Genomic DNA, 25,857 nt, shown 5'->3' on the forward strand with positions numbered 1-25,857 from the left:
CTTAACAGGACACAGGCTCCTTGACAAATGCCGTCCTTGGGAAGAGCACACTTCTTCTGTGAGTGTGTGTTATTTTTACCCATGAGCTGGCACTCCAGGACAGAGTACTTCATTAAGAAAATTCATCTTGAAATTCATTCAACTTTCTGCCTCCGTCTAACCTCACAGTTGAGGTCATTGCCAGGTTTCACCCACATGTCTAATCTCTCTTCTCTGGGACTCAGCTGCCTTCCTTCATAGCTTCATTTTCCACCATAACTTTGAATTTTGCCTTGGACTAATTGCTGCTCCTTGTTTTTCTTTTACTTCAGAATATTGCTCTGATAATTACTATTTTTTCATAATACCCTTTTCTTGGATACTGTTCTTTGGTGGCCACTTTGAACCATTGGAGCTCCCTTGTTCATCCTTGTCTTCTCCTCTGCAGTGCCTTCCTGCGGTCCCTCGGTGTTCAAAGTCTCCTCTTTGCTCTGCATTCTTCAGTCCCACGCCCTCTTTCCTGCTCTTTCCCTTCTGTCCTTTGTTTGAGGGCTTCAAGGTGTTCTTTTAAATAGGTCCCTAACCTTGGAATTAAGCCATCGGTCCAATTCTCAATCTCCCTCTTCAGCTTCCAAGTCATGCTCAACTGGAAATAGATACCTGGAAATGGGTTGGGCACTGCTATTTGTAAGTAATTTTTCATTGTTATGGTCAACTCCATCCTCTTCTCCACTCCTTGTTCAGTTCATTTCAGTGGGAAGCTTAAAGGCCAGGAGTTGATTTAACGTTGTGGAAAGCGTGCAAGTGTTGCCGGCGCTGTGTCAGTGTTGGAATGCCAGGAGCAGTAGAGTAACGCCGGTGTGGCTGAGATTGTAGCCCATGTGCTAGAGATACTCTTAGGACTTCTGCTTTCTGAGAGGCTAAATGTTAACCAGATGGGAATTACTGGAACTGAGAAATCATTTTCTTTTTGTCTAAAAAATTTCCCTTCTCTGCCTTGAATTCCAAGTAATCACCAGAAAATTTCCATTGATTAATTATGCACAATCTGACCGTGTTCCACCTTAGGAATTCTTCCAAGAATAACGTATGGTTCATGGTCCCTTTTCTCACTTCAGGAAGCTCCCGAGTCTCTATCCTCCAGACGTAAATACAAGAACAATTTCACTTTCACTGTTTAGTACAGCCAAAGCAGAGAAGTAGAGAAAAGTAAGTGACCTAAAGTCCTGCTAGATATTATGAACGGTTTCCTTTGGGATTCACTGAAATCTGATTTACTCTCACTTTTGGTGGTCATGTTGCGTCCTCCTGTTGGCTGGAATCCCAACATCTCAGTCAATCCCTAGGCTTCACAGTTGCGTATTGTTCCAGAAAGGGAATTGTGACTGGTATGTAAAATGGATAGGATAGTCAGTTCTTCCCGAATATCTGTCTTATCTTTGTCCCTTAAAACTTGATTCAGCTATTTGTTACCGACTCAGATATGGAGTCCTCCTTGATTGGTTGCGAAGCAGGAGACAGGATTTCCCAAGAATACGTCCTGACCATGGCCATGTGGGACATCATTAATCATGGCCAGTTAGTGCCTGCAGGTTTAGCCTACTATCTTAAGAAAGTAAAACTTGGGGCACCTGGGTGGCTCAGTGAGTTAAAGCCTCTGCCTTCGGCTCAGGTCATGATCTCAGGGTCCTGGGATTGAGTCCCGCATCGGGTTCTCTGCTCAGTGAGGAGCCTGCTTCCCCCTCTCTCTGCCTGCCTGACTACTTGTGATCTCTGTCTTTCAAATTATCAAATAAAATCTTAAAAAAAAAAAAGAGAGAGAGAGAGTAAAACTCAATTCTTCCACAGAACCCTGTCCAGACTAGCCTCTACCGGACTGTACAAGGGCACCACCTTAAGCCCATCAGTTGTTCAATAAACATTTTTTAATGGAATTAAATTGAGTTCTTGGAATGCAACTTTTGAGACCTAATTTAAGATTCTCTCCCAAGGCCGCGTTTGAGCATTGAGTGCATTGCAACCTGCCAAGTTTCTTCGAGATCAGTAACTGGCAGTTCTCAACGTTGAGTCCAGTATTTGAGAAGTCATCTTTGTGTAGTTCATGTTGGAGCTGGCAGCTTACTGGCATCGTCCACCATGCGGACCACATACGTCATTTAAAAAATTTTTTTCAAGTAGTCATATTTACAAAAGTAGAAAGAAACGGTGAAACTAGTTGTTTTTTTTTCAGCTTTATTGAGGTCTAATTGACAAAATTGTGAGATATTTAAAGAGTACAACATGTTGTTTTGTATACTTATACATCGTGTAGGACTCCCCTGATTGAGTTAATTAACATGTTCATCCTCACATATTTGCCTTTTTGGTTTGTTTGGTTGTTTTGTTTTTGGTGAGAACATTTCAATTCTGTCCTCTCAGATTTCAATTCTACAATAGTGTTATCAACCATAGTCACCGTGTTTTACATTAGATCCTCAGGCCTTATTCATCTTTTAACTGAAAGTTTGTACCCTTTGACCAGCCTGTCCCTGTTTCCCGCCACCGCCCCCAGCCCCTGGCATTCACTTTTCTACTTTCTGTTTCTATGAGTTTGACTTTATTTTTTTTAGATTCCATATAAGTAATAGCATGTGGTAATGTGGTTGTCTTCCTCTCTCAGACTTATTTCACTTGGCACAGTGCCCTCCAGGTTCACCCATGTCGTCACAAAGGCTGCTCCCCCCCCCCCCCCCCACCGAGCCTGAATAGTACAGTTGTGTGTGTATATGTATCTGTGTGTGTGTGCATATCTATCTATCTATAGATAGATAGATAGATAGATAGATAGATAGATAAGCTACATTTTCTTTATCCATTTGTCTGTTGGCAGACACTTAGGTGTCATACCTTGGCTATTGTGAATAATGCTGCGATGGAACATGGGGGTGCAGGTACCTTTTTGAGATAGTGACTTCATTTCCTCTGGATATACACCCAGAAGTGGGATTGCTGGAGCTGGTAATTCTATTTTCAGTTTCTTAAGGAACCTCCATACTGTTTTCCATAGTGACTGTACCAGTTTGCATTCCCACCAACAGTGCACGAGCTTCCCTTTTCCTCATATCTGTGCCAACATCTGTGATCTCTTGTCTTTGAATAGACACCCTATCAGGCGTGAGATGGTATCTTGTGGTTTTGATTTGCAGTTCCCTGATAACTGGGGGTGTAGAGTACCTTTTCAGGCATGTGTTAGCCATTTATTTGTCTTCTTTTGGAAAATGCCTACTTAAGTCCTTTGTTCATTTTTAAATTGGGTTATTTGTGTTTTTTTTCTGTTGAGTCGTATGAGTTCCTTGTTTATTTTGGATAAAATAATTGTATTATCAGATACATGGTCTACCATATTTTCTCCCATTCCGTAAGTTGCCTTTTCATTGAAATTAGTTTTTCGTAATATATTTTATTTAGCCTAGTATCTCTAAAATGATATTTCTTCATGTAATCAATATAAAATTTACCAATGAGATCTTTTATATTCTCATTTTAATAGCAAGGCTTTGAGATCTGGTCTGTATTTAGCCTTCATAGCACAGGAGTTAGAACTGGCCCCATTTCCAGTGCTGAGTCGTCACATGTGGCCTCTGTGCTCCGTCTTGAACAGTACATAGCTCAACCGTAAAATGAGACTAGATCTGACCTGAGAATGATCTAGAAATCAGGAAACAGATAATAAAAATTTACCTACACCGAGGCACCTGGGTGGCTCAGTTGGTTGAGCATCTGCCTGCCGCTCAGGTTGTGATCCCGGGGTCCTGGGATGGAGCCCTGAGTCAGGCTCCTTGCTCCGTGGGAACCTGCTTCTCCTTCTCCCTCTACCTCCTGCTCCCCCTGCTTGTGCACTCTCTCTCTCTCAAATAAATAAAAAAATTTAGCTACAGAACCTAAGGTAAAAACAACCCCTTTGGAAATCATTCACAATGGCAAAAAGTTTGATAGCTGCCTAGATTTTAAGGCATTTCAATGAGTAGAGCTGCTTCAGAGAACATTGAAAAAAAAAGAAAAAACTTTTCTCCACACTGTCATAATGTTTTCTCTTCCCTTCGTAAAAGCATTCAGTCTGCTTACTGTATTTTGTGAAATTATTGTGTGTACATCTGCATACTGGTTTCGGGGAGTGTGCTTTCTCTTTCTGGAGGAATTTTAGCACTTGCGGTCTGCATTTTCTTCCTAAGCGGTTCCTTTCTTTAACTGTCCCATTTGCCATTGCATATCCCTGAATGAAAGAACCCACTTTCTTTCTGATGGGTGAGGGGGAAGGGTGGTTTGTTTTGATCTTAATACTGAACCTTTCCTTGGCTTATTGGTTTTTATTCTGTCTCCTTATCTTGCCTGTGAATTTGGTGTCAGGATACGCAAGTGAATTATTGCCCGTTGTGAGGAAAGCACTGTTTTTTCAACTCCATTCCCTGTGAACATTACTGTGCTTGCAAAAATTAGGTAAGAGTTAAAGGAACTGTGGTTAGAAGTGAGAACTAAAAGGGGGAAATAGCTGTTTTCCCTCCTTCTAGAATGAATAATAAAGAACTGTGACTTTAAATTTGGCACAATCTGAATTTAATTTTTTGTCATGCCACATGCCAATGAAAGAAGGGGTTATCGAATGGAAATATCTTGGGTAGAGAAATTCCTAAGGTCTCTAGGCAAGCTGTATCTGTAAGCAACATTTTGGATACAGTGCCGTGTTTAATTAATATTAGCGTCAATTCATAAAATCCCACTTCTTGCAAGAGAAAAAGAATTCTATGTAGAACAAGAAACTTTAAGAAATATATGGTCCCTTGGTAATATATTGGAAGTTTCCTTTTTTACTTGTTAACGCTTTTCATATGGAGGGACAAGGAGGTAATTCATAGATTCTCAACACCAAAATCTAACAACATTCTTGGAGAGTTTATCTTCCGTTTACCTACCAATTTACCGTGTGCTGTGGACGGATTTCATTTTTCAAGCAGCGAGTGTGTACTTTCAGCCAAAACCCTGATTATGTAGCCGCCACTAATCTGTGGCAGTGAAAATTCATGATCCACCGATCCCTTCAGGTAGTCTCAAAATAATCTCACTCGCTTGCCAACTCCCCGCTCTCTGACGTGGTCTGATTCTCTGTTTCATTGGTATTTTTCCATTTTCTGGAAAACTTCCATCTTCTAGTTTGCAGCTAAAACAGGAGCCGAAGCTTTTGGAGGTTGTCTTTTCCATTCAGTGGTCCTCTCAGGCACGTGTGTCCAGTGACACGTGTGTCCTCCTCTCTGGCTTTGGAACTGAGTTGGGAGGGCACGGGGCCCTGGCCCACCGTGAAGGGAAGCAGAGGGCGCTCTCCCTGGTGCAGCCCTGAGGATCAGGTCCTGCTGTTGGTTCGGTCCTGTGGCTTGGTGTGACGCTCCCGAATGGAATGCGTTTTTCCCCCAGCTTTATTCCTTCCGTGTTCTTCCCACATCAGCTCGAAGCCACCAGTTGGTTCTGAATGCTGCCCACAAATTGTTAGCTGCTTCGCCTGTTGGCCCCCTCAGCTTGCCCCTTGAGTTAGGAACTGAGGTGTCTGAGAGCCAGGATTATGTTGTTTAGTGAAGCTAATCTCATTTTTGCCAAGGAATGCCTAACGTTTAAGGCTTGATTCCAGAAAACTAACGAACAGGTCAGAGCAGTCCCTATAATTAACGCGGAAGGCCTGTTCACCACATGCCGGGCATTGTGTGCTGAGCAGGTTGCAGCCATGAGCTTAGGTCCCCAGCAATCTTTAGAGTAGGTTCTGTTGCCCACATTTCTTAGATAAGGAGCCACAGACAAATTACGTAGCTTGGTCAAGGTTATACATTAAAAGGGCAGTTCTGAGACTTGGAACCCAGGCAGCTGGACACCAGAGTCAGTCCTTTTGACTCCATGTTCAGGTGCGAGGCCAGGCTTTGCCCGGGTCTTGTTGCATCTTGAATCTCACTGAGGAGAAGACGGGATTTGATGTTTAAATCTCTCTGCATCCACCTTCGAAGGACAGATCATACTTATAAGAATGCATTTCAGTATGTGGGGCCCTAGTCCCTTTATGGGGAGGCAGATACACTTGTTATGAAATGCAGAACTACATCCATACTATGCCATTATCTCTATCAAATTAAAAATAGTTTCTAGGTGCGTGGGATATAAGATCTTGTAGCCAGCTGTGTTCTCATAGATGATTAGATTTGGTTTTCTCTGCCTTTGTGAAAATCTTACTGCCTCAGAATGCAAATGAAATTCAGAAGGAGTTCATCGGAGGAGCGAATCGGGAGGCCCTATGACTCTCCCAGTTAATGTGTGACTCAGTTCTCTCTTGCGGGTGAAAAAGTACAAAAATACGGTCAAATGTGTTGAAGGCCCTCATTAACCACCTCCACCCTCTACCCCACTGCCATTTCTGTGCCGTCCTCTGGCAGGCACGGGCAGCTTAGGCGAACTGAGGCCCGGCCCTTGGACAGTTGACCAGCAGATCTTAGTATTGCTTTCCGTTCTCATGGCACACACAGAAAATAATTATTTTCTCTATGGTAAGCAAGTGAGATTTCTTTCTTTTTTTTTTTTTTTTAAGATTTTATTTGTTTGACAGAGATCACAAGTAGGCAGAGAGGGCAGAGGGAAGCAGGCTCCCTGCTGAGCAGAGAGCCTGATGCGGGGCTCGATCCCAGAACCCTGAGATCATGACCCAAGCTGAAGGCAGAGGGTCAACCCGCTGAGCCACCCAGGCGCCCCTCCCGTGAGGTTTCTTGAGGCCGGAGGTGATCCACTGCCACCTGCCCGTGGCCTTGGGTATACCTGTAACTCATTTCTAGCACGCTAGCTGGGGAGCTCTGTGACCGGCATATGGCTGCAGGTTTCTAAGCTTGTTATGTATATGCAAACAATCTGTCAAGTATAATGTGCTATTCACGTGGAAGCCTTTATTAATAATTAATTACTATTAAAACCCAGATATTTATTCTGTAAGAGGACATCGTGTACTGTGATTTTTGTGTTTTGGGAGCTGTTCTTGGAGAACCAGGTACAGATGCCAGACCAGTTGCTGGAGTTCAGGTCCTGTATGTGATACGGCACAGTAGTGAGGAGAAGTAGAAATGCTGATGAGAGGCACTCAGATGCCCTGCCACTGAGCTTTCCCCCTTATCCCCTTGTCCAGGATGATAGAAGACTTCTTCTAGGACATCGAACAGCTGGTGTGATTTGTTAATGATTCTGCTCTTTCTCCTCATAAAATTTCCTATCCCCTTCTCAGCCTATCCCAGTTCTTTCTTTTCTCAAGTTCTGCCTTGTTTGTGAAGTCTTTCCCCATGTCTGCTTCTTCCCCAGGTGAAGGTCATACTCCATCCTCTGTTCTTTTTTTTTTTTTTTTTAAGATTTTATTTATTTATTTGACAGAGATCACAAGTAGGCAGAGAGGTAGGCAGAGAGGCAGGCAGAGAGAGAGAAGGGGAAACAGGCTCGCTGCCGAGCAGAGAGCCCGATGCGGGACTCGATCCCAGGCCCCTAAGATCATGACCTGAGCCGGAGGCAGAGGCTTAACCCATTAAGCCACCCAGGTGCCCCTCCATCCTCTGTTCTACCATCATACCTTGCTTATAGCTTTGTTGATTCTGTTTCCAACACTGCATTGTTGTCTGTTTCATGTATGTCTCTCCCCTACTAGATTGTGCGCTCCTTGAGGTTAAGGCTGTATTTGATTGAATCTTGGTAGCTTAAGCTACATTCAGCTCACCTTATCACATTCCATCATTAGGCAGGGACTGGACGCTCTTGGCATTGAGCTGAAATGTGTCTCCCTGGGCCTTTCTTCCATCAGTCCTCATTCTAATACCTGCAACAACTTCAAAGTTACTTTTATGTTAGTCATTCTTACATTTGAATCATCTACCCTGTGTAGTTCCATATAGTCTTTATTGCTCTGGGCTGAGCATTTTTATTATTGGTATTTTGCTCCCCTGGTTTTTTTCTTTTTCTCAGTAAGGTTCTTTTCCCTCTCTCAGGGTATAGAATCATAGAATTGGAAGAATTGGAAGGGGCTAGAATTTAGCTTTGCTTGGTCCTTCATCAGACTCATATTCTTTGATTATTTGCTGATCAACTGAGACAAAGATATAGATATATTTCAGGGCAACATAGTATTTTGAGTATTTCACTAAGAATAGTGAAGAAGTTTAGATTTGGTAGAGTAAAAAAAATTCCTCGTCTTTCATACTGTTTTAAAACATATGTGCCAGATGCCGGGGCGGCTCAGTCGTTAAGCGTCTGCCTTCGGCTCAAGTCATGATCCCAGGGTTCTGGGATCGAGTCCCGCAGGGAAGCCTGCTTCTCCCTGTCCACTCCCCCTGCTTTTGTTCCCTCTCTCACTGTGTCTCTCTTTGTTGAATAAATAAAATCTTTAAAAAATAAATAAATAAAATAAAAATGTATATGCTGCTGGATGTCTTAACAATGATGAGCAAAATAGATGTTTGTTGCTAAACAGTGTATATAACAGTACAGAAAGATCTTCAGATTTTTAGAACATTACCATTAAGAATTTGACTGTAAAGCCAACCAACCTGGGCTTTAGTCCTGGATCTGGGGCATACTAGCTGTAAATGACTTAATCTAAGGTAAATTACTTCATCTTTATGTGTCGGTTTCCCTATTTGTGAAATAAGGTTAACAGTAATGTAAGGTGTGGTGAGGTATCAGTGATTTAGTACTTGGAAAGCATTAAGAATTCTGCTTGGTGCCCAGCAATGTTCCGTCCATAGTGAGTCTGCTACTACCCCATCATACCCCTATCGTACCCACTGCTACTACCCAGTTACGTTAGCACCTGGTGAGCTGTGGGATGCGCCAGTGGAATTTCTGGTTGAACCTTACGAACTCGTCCTGGATTTGTCATGTAAGCATTTTCTCTTTATAAGAGACCCGGCGTACCATTGTCTGCATCAAAGCATGATTTGCCCAGACTGTGATCACATCTGTGGAGTTAGGAAGTATTTTGTTTGTCTTAGGGTTTTACTGTTGGAGCAGTTTAAGAAATGGCAGAAAGACCCATTAGCTTTTGGAATCTGTCCCTTTGAGACCAACTTGCTAGGAATCCATTTCCTGACTTTTTAAAAAGAGTAAAATAATTTTCTTCATTGACATTCTGTAAACAAAATGCTGATAATTTGCGTTATGTGGAATATAATGTCTTAAAGTGGATTTAATTTTCTGTAGCGAACTGCTTTTAATCATGCATCAGAGTAAATTTTCTTCCTCTGTTCTCAGGTTGCTATCAAGATCATAGACAAGACCCAGCTGGATGAAGAAAACTTGAAGAAGATTTTCCGGGAAGTTCAAATCATGAAAATGCTTTGCCACCCCCATATCATCAGGCTGTACCAGGTAGGCTCCTTAGTGATGTAGCCTGTGGGAACGAAGAACCCAGAATAGCCGCTTGTGTGTATAGAAGAAGAGGTGTTGGGTGAACATCTGCAGCATTTCTTGGTAAATTGTTCACACATTCATCCTACTGCTTTCCTGCCCACTCGGCCCTCAGGTTTCATCTGGCACATTACTAGTAACGTCCGCCTTACCCACGTAAGCCTTTTAAATTTGTTCTTTAAAACATGGGCACCATTCTCTGTGGGGATTACGCCAAAGGATTATTCAGAAGATGACAAGAACTTATTTATGTAGATCCGAATCCTAAGACAGAATGGAAAAGCCAAAGGAACAGAGAATTTTTAGGGATGGAAAGCTAGACGTTAATAGAGCATTATCTTTTTATAACATTCCTTAGATACTCCGTTCTGTGATCCCGGTACGACTTAGGATGGCAAAGGGTATTTTAAGTATGGCCCCTATGACAGTCCGAACCCACCTCTTTTCTAGTAGGGCCCTAGACTTCGTTTCCTAAGGTAGCATTTGATAAGCACAAGATTGATTTGGTATAATGGCAGAGATTTCCATTCTGGTTTTCTTAGCTTCCCGAGAACCATGCACATTTCCTGCCACCCTCAACAATGATTCCCTTACCTTACTGCAAAAGCAGTAAATCTAATGACTGGAATTTCAAGCCAGATGGGAAGAGAGGACCTTGCCTTAGCAGGCTGGTGGAAGAGATATTTTGGGAGGGGTGGGGCTTTGGGGTGCTTCTCAGGTTGCAGTGTGTAGGCAGCCACAGCTCTGCTTCTGCCCGGGCCAGCCCTGCTCACTGCTTTCTACTAGAACAGCCATCATCTACTTGTCCAGGAAGTGGCCACCCACTCGGTTCATCTGCTGCTGTTAGTCTGCAGTAACGGTCACTGGCCCAGGCATGGCACCGTGTGTAAGGGTGGAGGCTCAATGGGCGGGCTTTCATAGTCTGTTAATTTTATGGAAAAGAAAGCATGTCGTGATGTTAGTGTGTGTGATTAAGGCTACAGCTCTAGGGCTCTTTTCTGGCGTCAGCGGCTCACATCATGAAATGAATTAGATCAGCAGGAGCAGACTTGTTGAAATTTATCAGACTCGGTTCTGTTGAGCCACGCCTACATCGTGCCCCAGAAGCAGACCTGTGAAAGCTTCCTGGTGTTGCCTGAAGCCTTGTGTCTGCAAACTCAGAGGTGTCTAACCTCTGCTTCCTTCCTATCCTGATCGACTGAGTACACTTCTTGACCTCACTTTTTTAAAATAAATGGTCTCTAAATAGTTGTGGGGCTTATGAGGCTGACTTTTCTCAAGAGGTTAACTTGTCGGTATTAACCTTATAACTAAGTTATCCAAGTTGATCTTTCTTACCCACGATTTCATTAGCTGGTAGGGGTTCTCATACTTTAGCCCTGACTTTGAACAATGTCCTCTTTTAAGCTTTAATTTTGCTCTCTGGCAGCTAGTATTGTTAATGGGGGATTCCGGGCTGCCAAGGTGAATGGCTGTCAAGTTGTCTTTGTAAATAGTATCCAGGTGGTTTTCAGGTCATTGCCCAAACTTCAGTCCTGTCAGTTTCTAGAGGGAGCCAAATACAGGTAACTGTGTAGGAAAGATTTTGAGCTACTGAGAAATTTAACAGGAAAGGAACATTTGCCGTCAATAAAAGTCTGTACACCCAGGGGTACAAAGGAGATGTACAGTATAACATTTACTTTTTTCTTTTCTTTTTTTTCTCAACACCTGCATCTGTTTAGAGCACTTATGTTTGTTATTGTTATGTAAATCAACATACAGGGAGAGCCTAGCAGCGATGCCTCTAACAAACAATGAGCTAGTTTCACCAGTATAGAGAGTTCTTAAAAATCAAAGAGAAAAAAGGGACGATACAGTTATTAGATTACAAAAGTGCTGTGCACTTATGTGACGAAATACCATGAAACCATTCAGAAGATCTGTGGTTATAACACGTAATGCTGTTTTATGGTATTCATGTATAAAGATGTCAGCGATCAAGTAACTGGAAAATTAGCAAAAGAATTAACTGTGACTTATGGTGAAAGTCTAAAATTCTCTTCTCCAATACGATAGCCACTGGCCAGACCTGGCTATTGAGTATTAAAATGTGGCTAGAGTGAATGAGAGAGTGAATGAGAAACTGAATTTTTAATTTTAGTACTTTTCATTAATGTGAAAACCAAAGTAGTTTATGATTAAATTTTTTTTGAGATGATAATATTTTGGGTACACTGGCTAAATAAAATATTAGAGTTAATTGCATTTTTTTAACTTATTAATGTGACTATTAGAAAATATGAGGCCAATTTTTTTTTCCATTGGTCAGCATTGCTCTAGAATGATACAGAATAAATTAGCTTATTAACAGTGTTTCCTTCAGGAGAATAAAATGGAGGGGGCTGGGAAGAAGGAAATCTTTGGCCCTTTTTAAAAAATATAGCAGCTATTTAAGAAGTTTATCATGAGCATAGATGCTCATATATTACTTTAAAAAATATTTAATGTGAAAGGTAAAAAAGGAAGAAAGGACTGCCAACACACTACAACTAAGTAAAAAAGGCAAAATAGGGACCAAAACAACATACAAATGGGTAGATTACTTGAACTTTTGAGTATTTACATTATTATTCCCAATTTTGAGTAAGTGGATACAGAGAGGAAAGTTGTCATTTCCATTAAAAAAACATCCTCGTGTGATTGTTTTCCCCAGGCTTTGTTTTCGCTTTGATTGGCTTTGTGGGGGGGAGGGGCATTTTTGAACTTGAAGTGATCAATGTTGAATGTGAACTTTCTGATTCTTGGCAGCTTCTTTGCTTCTCACTTTTTTGGAGCTTACGAGATTGCAGAGGCCTCAAGAACAACAAAAAAGACGGTCTCTCAAGCACTAAATACGTCCTACTTTAAAGAAGGAGGACGAATGCCCATTTCCCCCGTTTCTTCTTTATAGCATTTATGCCTGTTCCCCGCTCCGGTGTTTCCTTTAAGCAGTTATGGTTATGAATGGTTATTAATATTTCACATGACAAAAGAGGAGTCATTAGTTTCTCTTCCTATGATATCAGCCTGTCATTTGTGTCACTGTCTGTCGCTTTCCTGCCTTTGTACCAGGTTATGGAGACAGAGCGGATGATTTATCTGGTGACAGAATATGCTAGTGGAGGGGAAATATTTGGTAAGTACCTCTATTGCATTCTTTAAAAAGCTATCGAGCACACCCTGGCGAACCCAAAATAACTGGTCAGTACGCCTTTGCCACTTGAGCAGCTGTCACTTGATGCTATCCCTCGGTGCTGTCACTTTCGATCAAGAATTTTAATTTATTTTGCTTTACCTGTTTAAGTCCCTTCACTCTCTTTGTTTGCTCAGCAAAGCTGTTTTGTTTATTCCAATGAGGTGTTGACAGTGGAGATTACAGATCTCCGGAAACAAACGCGCCTACCGAACGTGGGACCGAGGGTCTTTGCTTTGCCAGATTCCACTGGGGGTTACCACATGTGGCGGAGCTGCCTGGTGTGTGGGCCTCTGTTGTGTGAGAAAGGAGACACTGGGAGCAAACAGTCTCATTCTAATGCTTTCTTTAAACTTTGTTTAAATATAACATGTAACTATATTCTGTACCATGTGTTCACCGTTCCCTGGATGGTTCTTCTGTTGGGAGGTTTCGTCTACAGTAACTATTTTTTCCTCTAAGACATCACGCAGCATCAGAATTAAGCAGTGGAATCTGTTACCAGGAAATCAGACTTTGAGGTGGTAAAAACTGACCGAAAAAATTTCTTTTATAACAGTGATAAATGGAGCCAAGCAGAGGTAAAAGCTAAATTTCCAAATATGCTTTGACATGTTTTTTTATTCTTTCTTAATTTTTTTTTTTGTTTTGTAAGTAAAGAGAAAGTTTTCTTCTTATACTTTACATTTGTCTAGTTTATTTATTTTTTTTAGTTGTGTTTTGGTTTCAATTGTGGTCAGAATTTTTTTATGTTTTAAATATTGATACTTCCTAATTTAAGTACATTTAAAAGCATGAGATCACTTTTAAAGTGTGATGTTCTTACTAATGACTGGTCAGTTGTGACTGTATGGATTTTGTGGTGTGTGTGTGTGTGTTAAATTTTCCCTGAAATCTTATAATTTGGGCCTAAGAAGCTTCAGTCTTTTTTAAAGGAGTTATTGTCATTTCTTAATAGTATTTTTAATTGGCTTTTTTGTATGTGCTTATGCACAAAGGTAATCCTGGGAGAAAAGACACCTTGTCATTTTAATGGTTATAATAATCAAAGACCCAAACCCATTGCACATCAGATCTAACAGGTAGATCTTCAGGAAAACAGATTTTTAAAAGTACAGAAAAGATAAAGTCCATTGGTCAGAGATTCTTTGTGGAAATGTAGTGTAAGGCCTGAGGAAACGGAATAGGACTTCTTGTAGTGTTATAAAAGATGCAGATGAGGAAGAAAATGATATATTCCCTAAAGAAATCACTGTGACTGCATAGGGATGTAACTGCTCATGAGCTCTGATTTTTAAAAGGATCTGTATAAAAGATGAAAAAATAGGCATGATCAGGAACACGAGCTTTGGAGGCAGTTAGGCCTGGTTTGGAGTCAGCTCCTTACCCCCTGTTTGTTGATTTAATTGGAGGAAGTTATTAAATGATTCTGGGATTCAGTTTCAGGATCTGTAAAAGCACTGTCTATAGTGTCTGCCCCACAGTTGTGAAGATTAAATGAGATCACACATAGAGAGCCCTCGATCACACACATACTGATCCTTCACATCCATGTTAAAGAACAGCTGGGAGACTGACTTCTGTCCGACAGTGTGAGGAGCTCTGCTGACCCTCTTCCCAGTGAAACGTGAAAATGATGAAAAACCCCCAAAGCCATGGTCCTAAGTTTGAACAGCACATGAAGAGACATTCATTCAAGAGCATCTATGAAAATTTGGTAAGAAATGAGAGTGGTCTTTTTAAAAAAAGATTTTATTTATTTATTGCAGAGAGAGAGAGAATGAGCAGAGAAAGAAGCAGAGGCAGAGGGAGAAGCAGACTCCCCGATGAGGAGGGAGACAGATGCAGGACTCTGATCCTGGGACTCCAGGATCATGACCTGAGCCGAAGGCAAATGCTTAACCAACTGAGCCACCCAGGCGCCTCTGAGAGTGGTTTTTAAACCAGTACAGTTCCTTCCTTCCTCCTTGCCAGCACAGTGAGGTAGAAATTCCAGTTAGGACTATTGTGGCCTATAACACAGGTCCCCCCGACCCCGACCTAGACTCTTAGCTCCTGGGAGGAACACGATATCAGCATTCTCTTCCTGTCCCCAGCTACCTGTTTTTGTAGCCAAGTCCTAGGTGAATGTCATGCAGGAGCAGGGACTCTCTTTGGCCTACCCCCTACTTTGGTTTGCAAAATTTGGTTGCAGCATGTTGAGAATACTGGAGCCCAGATCAGTCTTGCCCCAGATTGTAAGTTGGTTGTCCCATCCCAGGAGAGGAAAACTGAGAGGACCCAGCCTGTGTGCCATCTCCTTCCACTGAGCTGTCAGCTCCTACAGTGGGAGTATGACTCAGAGAACTTTGCCATTGTCCCCCACACCCAGCTTTAGAGCCCTGGCTCAGAGATTTGCCCAGAGGGAGAAACAAACCATAAAACCAATCACTCCTAATTTGTTCACAGAGGAACTGACTTCATTTGCAACAGAGAAGGAAGAACTTGAAGCCTGAAAGTATTCTAAAGTATAATGGAGGTTGTGGTAAAAGACAGTACACTCCAGGAGAGATGCAGGGAATAAAAATTACAGCCGTCTTCCAGAGACCGGAACAACAAATCAAACACTGATCTCAGAAACTATTCCTTCAAGGGAACCAGAATTTGATTGGATTGTTTATAGACCAGTTTATTCCCCAGGGCATTGTTGAGAACAGTAGAGCAACCAGCCAGCAATTACTGGAGTCTAACAGCTGGGTGTGGTCAAGGAAAGAGGAGAAGAGAGCCCTCCCGAACCAGGATGATCCAGTGATCTGAGGGTAACTGTGGATATACCAAATCTGTGCTTGCCTGAGGAACAACTTTAGAAGCTGAACACTGTGGTTGGAGGAATAAATTTCACTGAAATAGTCCACTAGTCACTAAACAAGCAAATAACAATAACATGTTCTAGGAGAGAGGCATACCAGTACCCAGAGGTGCTATGATATATTATCTAAAATATGTAGTTTCCAATAATAAGGAAATATGAGACATGCAGATTAGCAGGAAAGTATGAGCCATGCACTGGAAAAAAAAAAACAAGCCAAGAAGCTGTCAGAGACACCGCATGTCAGATTTATCAGGAAAAGACTTTAAAGTAGCCATTATAGACGTGTTCACAGAAATAAAGTAACTCACAATTAAAGTACCATAGGAAGATATGATGATGATGTCACATCAAATTAGAATATAAATAAAGAAATAAAGATCATTAAGAAAATGAACCACATGGGAACTATATGGAATTGGAAATAAAATAACTGAAATAAAAAAATTCAGTAGATAGGCCTAACTATAGACTTGACCTGGAGAAGAAGAAGCAGTCGTGTAGATAGATTGATGGATCTCATGTATCTTGAAGAAGAAAGAGAAAAACAAACGAGGAACATGAACATAGCCTCAAAGAAATGTAGGACAGTATCAAGTGCAACAACATATGTCTAATGGGAGTACCAAAAGACGAGAGAGAAAGGAAAAGAAAAAATATGCAAGGAAATAATGGCTATAAACTTAACAAATTATTGAAAAATAATAATTTACGTAGGCAGAAAGCTAAACAAAATCCAAGTAGGAATACATACAAAGAGATCCCCAAACAGGTACCTAGTGAAAGAACAGTGAAAGTCAAAGACAAGGAGAAAATATTGAAAGCAGCAATAGAAAGATGAGGTGTCGCTTAAAGGGAACCCCCTTAGGTTCACATTGGACTTTTCAGCACAAACAATGGAGGCCAGAAAGCAATAGGATAACATTTTCAAAGTGTTGAAAGAGAAAAACTTATTAACCACAATCTTACCTCCAGTAAAGCTGTTTTTCAAAAATGAAGGCAAAATAAAGCCTTCACCCAATAATAAAAAAATGAGAGAATTCCCTGATCATGGAAAACAGAGAAGCCCACCTTACAAGAAATACTCAAGAAAGTTCTTTAGGGTAAAAGCAGGTAACCCCGGATGGTAATTTGGGTCCACATAGAAAAAGAAAGAACACCAATAAAGGTAATTACGTAATTGTAAAAGAAGAGATGCATAGTTTTCTCCTTTCTCCTCTTAACATATTTAAGAAGCAGTTGTATGAAATTATATATATATATATATATATATATAAATGCATTCCCTATAATGTAATATATGTATAATATATTTGCCAATAACAGCACAAAGGAGGTGTGTGATAAAAGCTACAATGGGCTGAGGAAATCACTACAGATAGTAAAGAATAATTGTAACAATGTATTGTTGGATTTGTAACATTAATCGATGTGATGTTTATTAAAAATTACTACAAAAGGAAGTAAAAGGAATAGAGCTATAAAAGAGTAATAGTTCCATATAATCACTGGAAAATTAAGCAAACATAAGTTAGAAGCCCATTTGGATAAGATAAAATATATACAGTAAACCCTAGAGCATTCGCTAAAAATTTTTTTTTTTAATTATAACGTAGGGCTGCCTAGGTGACTCACTCAGTTAAGTGTCCAACTCTTGATTTCGGCTCAGGTCCTGAATTCAGGGTCATGTGATTGAGCCCTGCATTGGGCTCCTTGGTGGGCATGGAGCCTGCTTAAGATTCTCTCCCTCCCACCCTCCCTCTTTCCCTCTCCCTCTGCCCCATCCCTGCTCATGCATGCTCTGTCACTAAAAACAAAAAACCTGAAAGACGTTAGAAAAGTTAGAACAAACCAAACCTAAACCAAACTGAAGGAAGGAGACAATAAAGATTATTGCAGAAATTAATTAAATAGGGAATAGAAAAACAATAGAGAAAGTCAAGGCACCAGATGCTTGTTTGAAATGATCAACAAAACTGACAAATCTTTAGCTAGTCTGACCAAGAGAAAGAGAAAGACTCAAATTACTGGGATAAGAAATGAAGGAGCAGACATTACCACTCACCTTAAAGAAATAAAAATTATTATAAAGGAATACCTGAACAATTATAAACCAGCAGATCATTTAACTTAAATAAAATGGGCAAATTCCTAGAAAGACACAAACTATTAAACCTGATTCAAGAAGAGATAAGCAATCTGAGTAGACTTATAGTAATTAAAGAGATTGAAGCCGGAATCAAAAAACTACCTATAAAGTCCAAGCCCAGATGGCATCACTGGTGAATTCTACCAGATATTTGAAGAAGAATTAATAACAATTCTTCTTAAAAACAACTCTTCTGTAAAAAAGAGTAAGAATGGATACTTTCCTATGCATTCTGTGAGGTCAGTTAGTATTACCTTGATGCCAATTTGAGACAAAGATAGCATAAGAAAAGAAGACTGCAGGGTAATATTCCTTGTGACTGTGGATGCAAAAATCCTCAACAAAATAGTTAGCATACAAAAAGAATTAATTACACACAGGGTGCCTGGGTAGCTCAGTTGATTAAGCATCTGACCCTTGATTTTGGCTCAGGTCATGATCTCCGTTCAGGCTTTGCACTGAGCATGGAGCCTGCCTGGAATTTTCTCTCTCCCTCTCCCCCAGCACTTCGCCCCAACCCTCTCTGGGGGGGAAAAAAAGAGAATTTCACACTATGACCAAGTAGAACTTATCCCAGGAATGCCAGGTTGGTTATCCATACTAAAAAAGCAATATATCATATCAGTGAAAGAAAAAACAAAACGACACAATTGTATCAGATGCAGAAAAAGCAACATCTTTTCAGGACAAAAACACTCAATAAACTAGAAGTAGAAGGGAATTTTCTTTATCTGATAAAGGATCTCTGAAAAACCCATAGCTAACATCATACTTAATGGTGATCAACTAGATGTTTTTTTTTTCCTCCAATTAGGAATAAAACAAAGATTTCATCTCTTTCCATTTCTATTTAAACATTATATTGGAGGTTCTAGTCACAGTGGTTAGGCAAAGAAAGACTTACATAAAAGACATCTAGATTGGAACAGCGGAAGTAAAGCTAACTCTACTCACAGATGACATAATCTTATATATAGAAGATCCTAATGAATCCACTGAAAAACTATAAGAACGTTCAGCAAGGTTGCAGGATACACAATATACATTGTATTTTGAGCAATATACACAAATCAGTTGTATTTCTATATCCTTACAGTGAGCAATCTGAAAGTGAAAGGAAACAATTCAGTTTACAATAACATCAATAAGAATAAAATAATTAGGAATAAATTTAACAGAAGAAATGCAAATTTTATGGTCGGAAAAATATAAAACTGTTGAAATAAATTTAAGAAGATCTAAATGATGGAAAAAACATCCCATGTTCCTGGATTGTATGAGTTAACATTGTTAAGATGGCAATACCACTCACTGCCCAAACTGATAATTAAATTCAGTACCATCCCCATCAGAATCGGAGCTGACATTTTGGTAGAAATTGACAAGTGGATTATAAAATTTGTGTGCAATTATAAGGGACCCAGAATAGCCAAGACAGTCTTGAAAAAGACCAAAGCAGATCAGGGTGATGCAATCACAAGTCAAGGAACACGGACAGTCACCGCTGGACGAGGTGTAGAAAAGATTCTCCACTAAAGCCTCCAGGTAGAGTGAGGCCGTGGTGATACCTCAGTTTTGGACTTACTGCTTCCAGAACTGTGAGTGAATAAATTACTGTTACTTTACGTCACCTACCTTGTGATTAGTTGTTTCAGCACCCTGGGAAACTAATACTGAAGAAGACAGGATTTGGGCACAATTTCAGAATATCTCCCCATAAAATGCTAGGCATGTACAAAGGAGAAAATCAGTTACCAGGTGGAGGTGGTGATTCATATTAGCGTCATGTGTGATGAAGGCATTAAAGAAAGAATGCCTCTTTGGATTCTTGCTGGAATTAACTAGGAAGACCAGAGTATTGCAAAATGTTGTAGCCTGTTTGAAAGATTTCAAGATGAGAGAAAGCATGGCACACTCATATTCCTTAAGTTGTTTAGTATGCTTTAATTATAGACTGTATGTGAGAAAATGCCCGGAAATGAGGCTGGTAAGATAGGAAATGCTCAATAAATTATGAAGGGCTTTGAATGACATTTCTGACTTGGCCAATTCCCCTATCACACCGTCTCATTACACTCTATCCTTTCTTAGTGGTACTTATATCTGCTGTGGTTTTACATTTATTTTTGTAATTATGTAATGGTTTCTCTTTCCACCAGACACCAAACTCCAGAAGTTCAGGGGTCATGTCAGCTCACCATTGTATCTGTCTGCACGGCTCTTCTTGCTCTCCAGTTCGTGCTGTTGGACTCAGATATTTTCTAAGGGAAATGATCAGTAACTGTTCACTGAATGGAAGAATGAGTTCATGAATGAACCAAGAGTATAAAAGAATTGAACATTATCTTGAATTGTTGCCATGTGAGGAAGAATTGAGATGGAACATGCCAATGCCAGTTAGGAAGCTGTGTGGTAATATCCGAGGATGAGGAGGTATTGAAGTAAGGTAGTGACGTCATCATCTCTTTCACTGTAATCTTGAAATACAGATATTTTTATCATCATTTTACAAAGAAATGGAGATTCAAGGAAGTTAAATAATTTACCTAAGATATAACTAATCAGTGATAGGGCTGAGATTTAACCCAAGAACTGCCTGACTCCAGAGTACATATTTTTCCCCATTTACCAGGTTGAGAAATCTCGTCTTCTGTATAAAAAGACTTCACTGAAGTATTTCAGGGAGGATCTTTTATTACAAATAGAAACCAAATTTCTGTTCTGAAATTTTAGGGTATAGACATAGCAGCAATCAATATGAAGTATTTTTTACCCTCCTATTATTAAATACCCTTTTAAAGAGAGGATGAGAGAGATTTTTTTTTTAGGTGAGTGTTACTAAGATTTAGGCACAGGCAGGGGCCTCTCCTCTACTTCCATAATAACAATTCCGTCTTCTCTTTTTAAAGCTTTTGTTTTATCATTGTCTATATAAAAGAAGTGACCGGTATTCTTAGATTTTAGATTAATTAAGCATTCAGGGGATTACTAATAAATCTTTTGAAAATCAGTATTCAAGGAGAAAATGAAGAAGAGGGTTTTAAGATGATTTTTGATTTCTGACCCTGTTATTGGTGTGAATGGTAGTGTCATTTGCTAAGATAGAGAATATAAGATTGAAAAATAGATTGGATGAACTGTGTTATTTTAGACATGGTGAGTTTGAGGCACCAGTTAAGTGAAAGTTGCGCATCAAGTCATCGGATAATGTACTCTGGAAGTCAGAGAGAAGATGGAGCCTAGGTAGTTGGTGGTTGGTCATCGAAGTGGGATCATATGGAAAAGAATAGGCTTAAGGATAAGACCCTTAGTACCATTAGTACTTATGTTGAAAATAAGGCCATGAAGTACATGAAAAAAATTGCTGTTGATGGAATAGGATTGTAGTATTATAAAAGCCAAGGAAAATAGGAATTTCAAAAGGAGCATTATTGAATAATGTAGAAAGGTAAAATAGGGTAAGGATGCTGGCTTTGTGGCAGAGATGTTCTCAGTGCTCTTAGAGCTGTTTCACTAGTGTAATAAGGATAGAAATCAGAATGCGATGGGGTGAGGTGAGAGTGCATAATGAGGAAGGGGAAGTGGAGAGTTTTAGAGAATGTTTCCTAAAGTCGATCACAGAACGTGTTAATAACACCATTTAAGTTGTATGCTCTAATTTATTCAAATATATTTACATAAACATGCTATATAATACAATAGCTACATTCTAAAATACATAACGGATTAGAAACTGAAAATAATGAGATAGGTAGAAGTAACAGGACTTTTTGCAATGACCCAGTGGAGAAGTTGGCAAATACTGTATCTAAAGAACAAATACAATAGTGGCAGGACCGTCAAAAGTAACCATTAGGGCTCTGAAAATGAATTGGTGGCAAACATTAAATTGATAAGCTTTAATTCATGAAAATCTTTTGAATTTGTGTTAAGAATAATGAGAGGCTTTGGCCTTTCCCTGAGCCCTTAAAGCCTTTCCTCTCCCTCCCCAAGGGAAAGCATAATGTTATTAAGACTGGGCTGGCCTTAAATCCAGAGGCAGCTGACGTGATCTGGAAAAGACAAAAACAAAACAAACAAAACCAAAAAACACAAAAACCCCTCATGCCTAGTAGTGTTGTCAGTAAAAATAGCAAGTTTGGTAGGAAACGAATGTGGAAGGCTTGGAGCTTTGCTAGCTAGAGGTTGTGCAGGCTGTAGAATGGTTAACTAGCCAGAAATTTAGTAGGAGATCTTGTTAATGAGAGAACCACAACAGGGTAAGGTAAGTTCTTCACTAAAGAATAAAAATAAGACTTTTTATTTATTTATTTATTTATTTATTTATTTGACAGACAGAGATCACAAGTAGACAGAGAGGCAGGCAGAGAGAGAGGAGGAAGCAGGCTCCCCGCCGAGCAGAGGGCCTGATGTGGGGCTTGATCCCAGGACCCTGGGATCATGACCCGAGCCGAAGGCAGAGGCTTTAACCCACTGAGCCACCCAGGCGCCCCAAGAAATTTTTTTTTTTTAATTTAGCAGAAAAATCAATGGCTTCGTACCACAGGGGGATGCATTCTCAAATTATTTTCAAGAAGGTTGTTAAAAAAAAAGCAAACAAACAAAACAAAAGCAGTAACAACAACAGTCCTCAAGGGGAAAAATCATAATCCGGAATTGGTTAAAATTATTATCTATAATATTAAGTTTTATTAAAAACAACAACAGACACTCTAGATGTTGAAGAAAAAAACCCAGGAACATGTGATCCCTATGCAGGAAGAAAAGTAGCCAATAGAAACTTCCTCTGAGGGGCGCCTGGGTGGCTCAGTCGGTTGGGCGGCTGCCTTTCGGCACAGGTCATGATCACAGGGTCCTGGGATCGAGCCCTGCATCGGGCTCTCTGCTCAGTGAGGAGCCTGCTTCCCTTTCTCTCTCTGCCTGCCTCTCTGCCTACTTGTGATCTCTCTCTCTCTCTTTGTGTCAAATAAATAAACAAATAAATAAATCTCTTAAAAAAAAAAAAGAAACTTTCTCTGAGTAGGTCTAGATGTTATTTTTAGCAAAAAGTTCATGGCAATTGTTATACATTTGTTCAGACAATTAAAAGAAACCATATCTAAGTGGAAAATATTATGACAATGACTCAACAACTAGGGAATCTCAGTAAGGAAGTGGAAATGATAAAAAAGGAACAAAATGGAAATTCTAGAGTTGAGAAGTACAGTAAATGAAAGGAAAAATTAACTAGGTGTGTTCAGTAGCAGATTTTAGGTGGCAGAAGAACGAAGCAGCAAACTTGAAATATTAATAGTGAAAAATCCAATCTGAAGAACAGAGAGAAAGTCACTGAAGAAAAATAATCAGCGCCTTGGAGACCTGTGGGACAAGATCAGGTGACCAGTGTATTTGTAATGGGGATCCCAGAAGAAGAAGAAAGAGGGAAAGGGTCAGAAAAAAAAAAACTTGAAGAAATGATGACCAAGAACTTCTGAAATGTGTAAAAAACAATAATTCACAGTTCAAGAAGCTCAGTGAATCTCGTTGGATGAACCCAGAAGAGATTCACATAGACACACTTTGCCAATTTGCTGAAAGGCAAAGACAGAATCTTGAAAGCAGCAAGAGAAAAATGACTCATCATATACAGGGCAGCGACAGTACGATTTATAGCTGAGTTCTTATGAGAAAAAAATGGAGGCCAAAGGCAGTAGACTGACATATTTAAAATGCCGAGATAAAAAAGAAAACAAAACCCCATGGACCATAAATTCTGTATCTAGCGAAACTATCCTTCAACATGAAGGTGAAATAAACACATTCCCAAGTGACCAAAGACTGAGAGAATTTCTTATAAGCATACCTGCTATATAAGTAAAGAAATGCTCAAGCTGAAAGGAAATGACACAAAATGGTAACTTAAATCCATAGGAGGAAATAAAATAAAAAAAGATGAATATGTAGGAAATAAAAGCCCATGTAAATATACTTTTTCCTCTTTTCTTCTCTTCTTTAAAAGACAAAAAGAGCTTCATGAGCTATTTATAACACTTTATTTCTGCATTTCTCACATATAATGATGCAACATAAGTACTTAAAGAAAGTTGAGGAAATGGAGTCATATTGGAATAAAGTTGTTGTATTTTACCAGAATCAAGTCCATGTTAGTTGGAAGTAGATTGTGATAAGTTAAGATGCACATTATAATCCCTAGAGCAACCACTAAGATAAAATCAGCATCCTTAGGAGGTCAGGGGTATAAATAATTCTTGAGAAACTTAGCTATGGTGAGAAGGGAAGAGAGAGGGTCAGTAACTAAAAGGGGCATTGGTTGAATGTGTGTTGTCTCTTTTTTTTTTTTTAAGATTTATTTATTTGAGAGAGAAAGAGAATGGGGTGGGGGAGGGGAAGGGCAGAGGGAGAAAGAGAGGATCTCAAGAGACTCCCCGCTGAGCATGGAGCCCGACAAGGGGCTCGAACTCACGATCCCAAGATCATGACCTGAGCTGAAATCAGGAGTTGGGATGCTTAACTGATTGAGCCACCCAGGCGCACCTGCTGTCTTTTTACTATATATTTGACTTTGTAGTTGATTTTGAGAGGAAGGAACAAGTAGAGCCAGAGTAATTGTAGATTTGAGGGAGGGAGAGAGATTTAATGGGGGCATTCCTCGAGGAGGAGTTGAAGGCTGGTAAGTTTGTAGAAGTATTTGTGTGAGATTGCCGTTTGGGGGATTAAAGTTTAGAGTCTGACTACCTAATACTAGTGTTTGAAAAGTAGGATAACAGTTTGTATGCTGAGGTGAGATTGTGGAATAGCAGGTAAAGGAAATGAAGGGAGTAGGTGATAAGGGGACACGTTGAAGGACATCAATAGGTTAGCAGTTGTTGGGGATCATTAACTTTATTGGGACTCCACTTGGGGCTTTTTTCTTGGGTTGTTTAGTTAGCAGTACTTGATAGGTTTGGTATCCAACTGAAAAACATGGTTGGTTTGGTCCAGCTCTAGGTGTAGAGCCGGGAACTTTATCCTAATGTTGGCAGATGACGACACAAATCTGTTTGGAGCAGTAGTTGGCTGCTTGATTCCAAATCCATTTGTTGTACTCTTAACCCTTTGTGGCAGTCACACCATATCTAGAATATTATCTTCTGTTTTGTGTACTGTATTGTGTGAGGGACACCAACAATGGAAATGTGATAAAGATGGCAAGCAGTATTTGCAATTATTGGAGCAAAGAATGGGTTAGAGAAGTCTGGAGGAAGTAATGGTTGAGCACAGTTTTCAAGTAGGAGAAGTTTGATGAGTAGAAATCAGTTTTCCAAAGGGGTAACATAGTCAAGACTTTAAGGTGTGAAACAGCTTCATATATTTAGGGAACTAGAACTAGTTTTTAAAGAGGATTAAGTGAGGGGCGCCTGGGTGGCTCAGTGGGTTAAAGCCTCTGCCTTTAGCTCAGGTCCTGATCCCAGGGTGCTAGGATCGAGCCCCGCACCGGGCTCTCTGCTCCGCAGGGAGCCTGCTTCCTCCTCTCTCTCTGCCTGCCTCTCTGCCTATTTGTGATCTCTGTCTGTCAGATAAATAAGTAAAATCTTTAAAAAAAAAAAGAGGATTAAGTGATGTGCTGGTTTTTTAGTTATTACAGAAGTTCTAAGGGTTCTTTGGAAATATCTAAGATGGCTTCTTTGAGAAAGTAGATATGTGAGGCCAGGCTTGGAGGTCATGTTTTCCTCACAAATGCATTCAGCCACTCCCCATTTTCCCCTCCTGTTCAACAAGAACATGGTATTTCTGCTTTCAAGCCTAATATGCTTATTGGATTTCCACATGAGATTTCACTGCAATTTCATCCACTGTTAGATGATAGTGAGCCATAGAAGGACTTTAAGCAAGGGTCATGACCATCCAAGTTGGGTTTTAGAAAGGGCACATTAGAGCCAAAACAAGTATGTATTTAAGGGTGATGAGACTAGAGCCCAGGAGAGCTCTTAGGAGGCTACTGGCAATAAAGACAGATGACAGCTGGGGAGTATCTGAAAAATAGCGGCAGTGGGGACAGAGAAAATGGATTAGAAGTGACTTAAACAGCAGCATGGTTAGTCGTTAAGAACATGAATAGCCTGTGGACTCTAAGAAACAAACTGAGGGTTTTGGAGGGGAGGGGGTTGGAGGGCTGGGTGAGCCTGGTGGTAGGTATTAAGGAGGGCACATTGCATGGAGCACTGGGTGTGGTTCATAAACAAT

The 25,857-nt window shown here is 40.1% G+C and overlaps 1 protein-coding gene across 7 annotated transcripts in view; it reads left to right on the forward strand.

Moving 5' to 3' along the window:
- Positions 1–25,857, forward strand: part of SIK3 (SIK family kinase 3) — a 244,460-nt gene that overhangs the window by 118,575 nt on the left and 100,028 nt on the right. For all 7 annotated transcript variants that reach the window (XM_046017210.1, XM_046017214.1, XM_046017213.1 and 4 more), the window contains exons 2-3: positions 9,268–9,384; positions 12,517–12,580. In XM_046017210.1, the coding sequence (XP_045873166.1) occupies positions 9,268–9,384; positions 12,517–12,580 (181 nt within the window). The remainder of the gene's footprint in view (positions 1–9,267; positions 9,385–12,516; positions 12,581–25,857) is intronic.

Source organism: Meles meles, chromosome 8 (genome assembly GCF_922984935.1).
Source record: "Meles meles chromosome 8, mMelMel3.1 paternal haplotype, whole genome shotgun sequence".
Lineage (NCBI taxonomy): Eukaryota > Metazoa > Chordata > Mammalia > Carnivora > Mustelidae > Meles > Meles meles.